Source organism: Lactuca saligna, chromosome 5, assembly GCF_052625555.1.
Source record: "Lactuca saligna cultivar CGN05327 chromosome 5, ASM5262555v1, whole genome shotgun sequence".
NCBI classification, from domain to species: domain Eukaryota; kingdom Viridiplantae; phylum Streptophyta; class Magnoliopsida; order Asterales; family Asteraceae; genus Lactuca; species Lactuca saligna.
Genome location: NC_136421.1, coordinates 156,011,167 through 156,020,674, shown reverse-complemented (window position 1 = coordinate 156,020,674; position 9,508 = coordinate 156,011,167). Strand labels below are relative to the sequence as shown.

The 9,508-nt window shown below is 36.6% G+C and overlaps 1 protein-coding gene across 1 annotated transcript; it reads left to right on the top strand.

The window, feature by feature from the left end:
• Window positions 1-414: 414 nt before the first annotated feature.
• On the top strand, window positions 415-3,646 carry RHF1A (RING-H2 group F1A). The gene is made up of 8 exons (XM_078958297.1): window positions 415-721; window positions 1,479-1,525; window positions 1,685-1,747; window positions 1,847-1,937; window positions 2,063-2,271; window positions 2,376-2,477; window positions 2,558-2,792; window positions 3,349-3,646. Exons 1-7 carry the CDS (start codon window positions 578-580, stop codon window positions 2,769-2,771), a joined length of 870 nt encoding a protein of 289 aa, XP_078814423.1. The 5' UTR covers window positions 415-577; the 3' UTR covers window positions 2,772-2,792; window positions 3,349-3,646.
• Window positions 3,647-9,508: the final 5,862 nt, after the last annotated feature.

Here is a 9,508-nt window from a genome sequence, read left to right as displayed (position 1 = left end):
CCCGCATTCATCTTCACAGCCGCACTTATTCCACACATATTGCCTTGTCCTACGACTAACACTTCAAACCGAAGACAATGAAGCCATTCACCTTTTCCCTTTTGTAAGTTGTTGTTTTTGATATTCTAAAACATAAATCCGACTAACACTCCAAAAGAAGAGAATGACGCCATGTCAGCCAAGGAACCAGTAAATGGTAATCGTATATGAGACACATTTTGCAAGCGTTAGGATTTAATCATTAAAAAAACGTTATAATTTTTTCAAAATAGAATCAAAATCAAGTGTTACTCAATATTTTTTTTATTGTAATATTATAAAATTTTGAAAGGACACGTACAAATGTTTTAGCGGATGGCCTGCCAAACCCAAAGACCAATAGACCATCGCCATATATGCATCAGTACAGTAACCCAAGTCACCACCGAACACCGCTTTTTGCTTTTCAAATCAAGTGTGCGTGTGAATCGGGTTATTATCTGCCATTCTGCCCCTTTCTCCATACTCCATAACTCCTCCCTTGACTTTTCCCTCTTTCCATACCGTTTTCTAGGTCTCTCTCTGTCTTTACAGAAACATGGATTCATCACCACCACTTTCATCAATGGCAAGTCACCCGATCATGCCTCGGGTTGGTGTTGTTGCTGATGATCGCACTTCAGAAGAGGATGTCTGCAGTATATGCCTCGACGCTTTTGATTCCCAGGATAACCCTCCCACTGTATATACTCTGTCTTCCTCTCTAATTTTCGTTTATTAATAATCTATAAAATTAACAGTTTGATTTCACTTCAATTTTTGAGTCATGTATCTCTACAGAAACTTCGAATAGTTTTTTCCTCATTAGTAGTATTTCGTTGATTCCTGATGTGGAAATTACTGTATATTGGACTTCGGAGAGAGTACGAACATTTTACCCTTTTTTTGTTGTGAAATTCCAGAAATTAAAAAGAAAGGAATGTGGGATTTGGTTGATTATAATAATAAGATATGTTATAGAAATAGTAGAGGGCATACCTATGATCTAGTCGAAGTATATTTGTTCACTGAAAATGGTTGTTAGTATGGCGATGTGAACAATGAGTGATTTTTTCCTCTTGAAGCAAAAGATAATTATGAGTATTTTCATGGATGCCACTTCCATGTGACTTTATTGTAGTGAGTATTGTAAAAGTAATTGCAGTCTGTTCTTATATTGCAAAAGAACTAAGAGTGATTGAAACGTAGTTAACTCAACAACTCATTAAAATGGGATTACTAAGCAATTGAATGAACAAAGTAATCGAATGAGCATAGTATGAATGTGTCATTACATTTCATTGTCATGTTTAATGAGCTTGAAGAAATTGAATGAATTAAACGTTTATTCTTATTTGTAAACTTGATACCATGTAATTTCACTTTTGGATTAAATTTAATCTTTATTAATTTGTATCTTTACAATCACTAACCATTATATATTCTTTTCCCACATTCAGATAACCACCTGCAAGCATGCATTTCATCTCCAGTGTATTCTTGAGTGGTATAATTATAATCTATTCTTATTAACCTTGATATCATATTTTAATATCTTATTATCTTCTTCCCCTTTTCAAATAATGACATTGCTTGCTTTATGACCCTTATATACATACACACAGGTTTTGAATTTTGATTGTTGGTGGAAATTTTTGTTCTTCAGGTCACAAAGAAGCAAAGAATGCCCAATATGTTGGCAGTTGACTGTGTTAAAGGATCCAACCAGGTATAAAAAGCATACCCCCATTTCTTTCCTTTTTTCCTATTAAGTGTTGTCTATAAAATTCTGTTTTTTTTTTTCTTTTTTTTTTTGGTGGAAATTCAGTCAAGAGCTGCTATCAATGGTTGAGGATGAAAGAAGCATGAGATCCATTCTCACTGTTCGCCATATATACGAGGATCCTGAAGTTGATCATGTAAGTTTTGTTGTCCACGTGGCATTTTTGTTATGCAACAGACCAGGACATAATGTGACAAAAGACAATAATACCCTTTAAAATTTTGTTCTTGATCCGCTTTGAGGCCAATCTGTTAATCTCAGGATGTTGAATACAATGATACTCATTTTGAAGAAGAAATTATGACAAGTTTTGGTAGCAGAAGGCACAAACAGAGACTTTCAGGAGTTGGCCCTTCGGTTCCAAGGGCAGATTCGTCAATTGGACAGGAAGAGTATACTCCACTTGAAGAATTCCACAGTTTAAGCTATGCTTCATCACAGGATAACAGAGATTCCAACACTAACCCTAGGTATCTCATTTAATACATGAGTCATGTAAAACCAGAACCTTTTATCTAGTTACACTTTTGTATAATGTTTTTAGAAATAATTCTTTAACTTATCTTGATGATAGTGAGTCACCAAATGGAAATGGTAGCCCAAGAAGAGCAATAGCAGCTGATATGCATGCATTCTCAGAGTCTGTTAAATCCAAGTTTTCTGCTGCTTCAGCAAGGTATGGAATTTTTTAACCTTTTTCAGTTTTTTTGTTCAATAATTATTGGGAGTTTTAAGATGATTTAACACAATTGGCAGATATAAGGAATCTTTCTCAAAAAGCACTCAAGGTTTGAAGGAGAAATTACTTTCCAAAAATAGCCCTGTTAAAGAGTTAAGCAGAGGAGTTCAGCGAGAAATGAGTGCAGGAATTGCTAAAATATTTGAACGCTTGGATCCCAATTCAAAAAAACCTTCTCCTTCTCCTTCTCCTTCATCTAACCCAATCACTGGGGATTTGAGGTCAAATTAGGAGCCGTGTAGATCCGTTCAGGTTAGCCACATCATTTTTTACTCATGACACTTGACACATGACACATGACACAGGACACAGGACACACGTATTTGGTTTGTATTGGCCTCAGAGCCAATGGGACAAAAATTGCATTACCCAAGGTGGAAGGTGAGGCATTGACTCACACTCGATCTCTCGTCTGTGAAAAAGACATAAATGCCCTCCACATCCTCATCATTAGAAATGGCCCTAGAGTGTTTATCTTGTCCCTATAACACAAATAGCCTTAGGTAAGGTTATCTGTGTTTGTTACACAGAAACAGGACTGAACACGTTTTCTAGGACTATTTTCAATGATGGGGATGAGGAGGGCATTTACGTCTTTTTAACAAACAAGAGGTTGAGAGTAAATCCCTGTCCCACCTTTTTCGGTGGGGTGGGGGGGACGAAATATTGCAATTTTTCTCCGGTTGACATCTATTTGTGTGCAATGTGTCCAATGCCTGCTAAATGCAGTACAATATGGTCTGTCATATCATGTCCTGTGTAATACGCAAATGGGCTGTGAACAATTTATGTTCAATGTTACTTACAGAATATGATCTGATGGGTGTTTTTCACTTGCGAAAGTAAGTTGAAAATCGAGCTCTACTTCTACAAGTGATAATAGTAAAGTGACGTACACTGATGAACGGATCTCGCATAACATCAATAAGTGTATTTGACATTTTTTCAAGATGGCTTATGTTTCTAAAAAGAATGACTACATTTTTTTGTGTGGTTAGGATTATTACTAAAACAAGATATGGGTGAGAAGGAAAGAGATTTCTTGGAGAAATCCTTCCCTCTTAGCTCTATTGTAATTTCTTTTCCATGAATATGTTTTTATTTAATGGTATGATGTCCCAATATAATTGTGCTAGGAGTATGATTGTCCTACTACATCTACGAATGGTTCTCCATTTCATGCTTGAATAGGGGGAGATGCAAGGAAATATTGTGGATAAATTAAAAAAAATAATAAAAAATTGTTAAGGTGATGCAAACAAGGAAAATGAAAATGACTTGGGGGATTAAGAGTATAAAATCACGGAAAAAAATGAGACCAATGGCAATTTAGGATGAAATTGAAAAACATTAAGCTAGGGAGAGGTCTAAGAAACAAATACAAAAGAAAGGACTTGATTCACAATTTGAGGGTTTCTTTAGAGAAGATCCATGTTGTTATGGTTTCATTTCTAAATTTAAAAAAAAATCCAATAAGCTTACAATATTAAAAGAGTTTTAATTGGTTAAGAGATGGATATTGCAAGAAGCAAAAATAATACAGATTTTTTGAGTGGAAGGAGATGCTTCTGTGATTAAAGACCGTGGAAGGATGATGTTAAGAACACACAACAAACAGTTGTGACTTTTTTGAGAAAAGCCAGTTGAGAATAGTGTGCAAAAAACACACAATAAATTGTACAACTAATTGTTGACTTTATTGACAAGAGCCGGATAGAAAATTTTGCAAAGAACAGACAGTAAACTAGTAAACTGTACAACTGGTTATATGTGAACCTATACACTAAACAATATTATTATAAAAGAAGAAATAGATACGATATTTATAATATATAAATATACTACGTTAAAACCCGTGGAACCCACGGGTGATAATTTCAAATATAATTAAAAAAAATTGATTATATAGTAAAAAACTTGACTTCATACAAAACGTGATGTCTAATTTCAAATGTAATTAAAAAAATTGATATATAGTAAAAAACTTGACTTCATACAAACGTGATGTCGAACATTAAATTGATACAATTGTCTCTTTGTCATTATAGTAAAGAGAGAGCAATAGTAAAGAGAGAGCAAGATGAAGAAAAAAATGAAAACAAAATCAAGATAAGCATTCTAACTCATAAACACCATAAAAAATGGTCACTATTTAATTCATCGTAATTTTATAATTTACCCAAATTCATGCCCGAAACTATTTTGTAATAATTTATCTCCAACAACGTTTCGTGGGACAAACATATCATTGGGTTTGATAATTTGAAAGATTCTTTGATTCCGTTCAAGAATATTTTTTTTGTATTCTTTTTTTTTATATAAATTATCACAATGCTCATAGTTTTCTACGATAAACATCATCTTCATTTTAAACATAATATTATTTGATAACTAAATAAATCAAATTAGATTTGCCAGTTTACAAAAAAATAAAACAAAAAAAATCAATTATGTCATTCACTGAATTTGCTCTAAGATTAGTGTTGTTATTTACTAAATTTATGAAAATTGTTTATGAAATAACTCAATGAGCATGATATGGGAATACTTAATTAAAAAATTAGCTAGTTATGCCTTCAAGCTTTGGCTACAAAAAGCTCTTGATCTTATTAGTAGTAAGAGCATAATCCAATAACGTTCATCAATTTTTATTGATATTTTGGTCTAGAAAGAATATAAGTCTAAAAAATGAAATATAAAAATCCCTTTCTCTTTCCATACCAATACAGTTAAAACAAAAAATAATGAACAAAAACTTTTTAATCGTAAAGATGAACCATTTCATGAATGTTTCTGTCTTTGAAATGGTAAGCACATTGAAACGAACAAAACCCATCACAGTTTTGCTTTATGGACAAAATCGACTCCATATTTATAACATAAACTTAATACAATCTGTATGCTTAAACCTGACTTTGCAACTTCCCTGATAATTAGAAGTGAACAAACTCCTAAAACTGTAATCAATATTTGGTAAAAGGACGATACACTTGCAATTTATATGGAAACAAATAGCTTAAATGGTCACATAATCTTCTCTATAGGCTACATAAAAGATTTTGTTACAACCCTTAATTTGATACGTAAGATTGCACAATATGGAGGCATATGCACTTTGAAAGTTGTCAAATTTAAATTAGATGCCACCCAAAAAATCTGAAGTTTGTAAGCCCCAAACACCTTCACAACATCAAGAAATAATACATTAAGATTCAAAATTTCACCAGTATAAATACTTTAGAGCAATCAAGAAGGTCGAGGAAAGTTATGAAATTATATACCAATTAATCGACTTTAGATGAAATTGAAAAGATATTCTAAATCTTTACTAATGACATGATGTTGAATCATTAATGCAATCAGGTAAAAATAATACGTGCATCAGAATCATATCCATAATAACTATAAATCTTGAAGCTGTGTTAAACGAATTAAAATACATGCATACCTTAATCAGTAAGAAACAACTATTTGTTGGCTTTGGGTAGAACTTGAGATGAAATCGTGGTACACAAATTGTGTGTAGACTTGCTTCTGCTAATGCATCTTGGACAAATTATACTCATCGCTTCGGCTAAAACATCAAATTCCAAAAACGAGAAAAGATATTGCAGTATAACTCGAGGGCATACTCAAAAGGATTTGGATTTCTCTTTTTAGTACTGTAATCAGATATAACTTGTTTCTCTAATGAAACAATGCTTTATTTTAAGAGAGTAGCACCAAAATGGATTAGGGATGTGATGTTATTTAGTAAGAGCATTTCTCGTATCTTTTTCAAAAAATGTACTCTTAACCCACTGACATTTATCCACCATATTTAGGTGAGGGAATGAAAGGAAAATTTATCCTATTGACACGAGTCTTAGTCTCAATACAACTTGTTGCAAATAGAAGAGCTAACCTTATGGAACCATATAGCTTATTGAACATGTCTTCTTTAACTTTTTCTACTTGGCAAAGAACAATTGTCTACACAACAACAAAAAATAAATAAATAAAAGATAATTTATTGTGAAACAGATGAGAGACCATGGAAGTAGAGATGTTGTGGCATTTAGTGGATAGCTAAATGAACGACATATGGAGTGTCATGACATTGACAATTTGTGAACCTGTTTCCTTAAGAAGCTTTGCAAAGTGCAAACCATTCTTTATCAAAGAACCCTCCAGGGGATACAAGCAGTGGTTTTGGCTGGATTCGTCTGTGTAACAACGTGAATTTTCAAAACAATTTTTTCATTTCTTAAAACATGTTTTCATCCAATCAAGTCATAAAATCCAATGTATCATAACATAATACAAATCATGTAAATCCCAAGATCATAAATAAATCCTCTGATAGTGTGTACAGATCACGCCGGCGCATTCCCACGGTCCTCGCTAGTACCTGAAACACGTAACACAACAACTGTAAGCATAAATGCTTAGTGAATTCCCTAAAATACTACTTACGCACATACGCCCTTCCAGGCCCTGACCTTCCTGTCCATGTGTCTCAGGGGACTTCCGTCCCGACTCGGTAAACCTTCCGGTCCTACCCGCGTCAACCTTACGGTCCACATCACAACGCCTTCCGGCCCATAACATATATGCCTTCCGGCCCATAACATAATGCCTTTCGGCCCATATCAAGCATATCATACATAACACATACAAACGGTTACTTATCATATACAATGCATACAACTCATAACATATCCGACCTTCCGGTCACACAATAAAACCCTTCCGGGTACAGTATAGTGAGAAAACTCACCTCGTGGAAAGTCTAGAATCTCACGTGCTCGCTATCTCTGAATCTCGAAACGAAGACCCAACCCTGCCTAATCATAACGAAATATCATTCTAATTAATATAGACTTCCACAACTAGGCTTCACCCTTATTAATATTCCTCAGAGGGGTAAAAGACCATTTTACCCTTCCTTGACTCAAAGTCCACATGTTGATCAAAACCCTAAAAGTCAACAAAAGTCAACATATCACAGTACGCGGGGCGTACAGACTTATGTACGTGGGGCGTACATCGTTGATCCACAATCGGGGGTCTCCACCCAGTACGCTGCGCGTACTGGGAGTTACGCCCAGCGTAACACCCAAATTCAGTCACACTACATTTCTGGTCTTAAATGGTTAAGAAACTTCTTCAACTTCTAGATCCGGCTCTCTTTAAACCTCCTTACCCATAAAGTCGAAACCTTTAAGCCTTGACATGGCTGTAAAGGTTCCTACACCCATAATACCTTTCCTTTTCAACTCAAAAGATCTAGATCTCATGCATGGCTAATCATTCACGTCCAAGATTACATTTTTATGAACCTACAACTCAAATGGACCAGAGATATGATAAATCTAAGCCAATGGAGACTACTTGCTCATAAAGTCTCCATCTTTGGGACCAAAACCCTAGAAAATGGTCCATAAAGCATACCACAAGAACTACAAGGCAAGATCTGAACTTTTTACCTTAGGAAGAAGCTCCAACCTTTGCTATTTACGGATCTACACTTGAATACCAACTTCTAGCCTCCACAATGGACTCATCTTCTCTTTTGCTACCTTGAAATGACACCTCAAAGCTTAGAACACTCACAAACAAGCTCTGAATGAAGGAATAACTCTCTTAGGGTTTCTTTATGAAGGATGGTGGATGAGGAACCAAGCCATCTCATTCCTTTTATAGCCAACCACCAAATTAGGGTTTTTGGGTCTGGACCGGTTACGCCCGACATAACCTTGGGTACGCCCAGCGTACCCGGGTGATGACGTGGGTAAATGAGGCGCGCGAGTACGTGCAACGGACTCCTTGTACGCCCAGCGTACTCGCCCAACACAAAGGCCCAAAATGACAATTAATAGAAGATAAAGTGCAAATTAGTGGTACCTGAATTTTGGGCTGTTACAGTTCTCCCCCACTAGAACTAGACTTCGTCCCCGAAGTCTTATACCGAAAACAATTCTGGATACTGCTCCCGCATCTTCGACTTGGACTCCCATGTCAGCTCGGACCCTTTCCGATGTTGCCACTGCACTTGCACCAAGGGTACTTCCTTGTTCCTCAGAACCTTAACCTTTCGATCCTAATTGCCACTGGTCTCTCAACATAGTTCAGGCATGCATCCACGTGAATATCCTCTAATGGCACCACTGCCGACTCGTCGGCAATACATTTCCTCAACTGTGACACATGAAAGGTGTCGTGAATCTGACTCAGCTCTGCAGGTAGATCCAAACGGTAGGCTACCCTGCCTACCCTTGCGATTGCCCTGAAAGGTCCAATATATCGAGGTCCCAACTTGCCCATCTTCCTAAATCGAATCACTCCTTTCCAAGGAGAGACCTTTAAGAGTACAAGGTCACCAACCTGAAACTCGAGCTCAGACCGACGTTTGTCCGCATAACTCTTCTGGCGACTCTGAGCGGTCAACAATCTTTGCCTGACATGCTGTATCTGCTCCTTCGAATGAAGAAAAATCTCCGTACTACCCATTACCCGTTGCCCCACCTCTCCCCAGCAGATGGGGGTTCGACACCTCCTCCCATACAACAGCTCAAAGGGTGGCATACCAATGCTCGAATGACAGCTGTTGTTGTACAAAAACTCTGCTAAGGGTAAATAGGTGTCCCAACTCCCTCTAAAATCCAAAACACATGCTCGGAGCATATCCTCAAGCGTCTGAATCGTCCGCTCGCTCTATCCGTCCGTCTGCGGGTGGTATGCGGTACTGAAATGCAGCCTCGTACACAACTCCTCGTGAAACTTCTTCCAAAACATGGAAGTAAATCGTACGTCCTGATCTGAAACGATTGACATCGGAACCCCGTGCCGCGATACCACCTACCTCACATATAACTCTACCAACATCTCCGTAGAAGAGTTCTCACTGATAGCAAGAAAATAAGCGCTCTTCATCAGTCAATCCACAATCACCCAAATTGCATTGACCCCCTTGCAGTCCTTGGCGA

Bases quoted from the DNA above. Each gene is read 5' to 3' on its own strand.
- RHF1A (XM_078958297.1), top strand. From the start codon at position 578: ATGGATTCATCACCACCACTTTCATCAATGGCAAGTCACCCGATCATG. The intron at 722-1,478 runs GTATATACTCTG...TCCCACATTCAG, and splicing joins CCCAGGATAACCCTCCCACT to ATAACCACCTGCAAGCATGC. The intron at 1,938-2,062 runs GTAAGTTTTGTT...TGTTAATCTCAG, and splicing joins AGGATCCTGAAGTTGATCAT to GATGTTGAATACAATGATAC.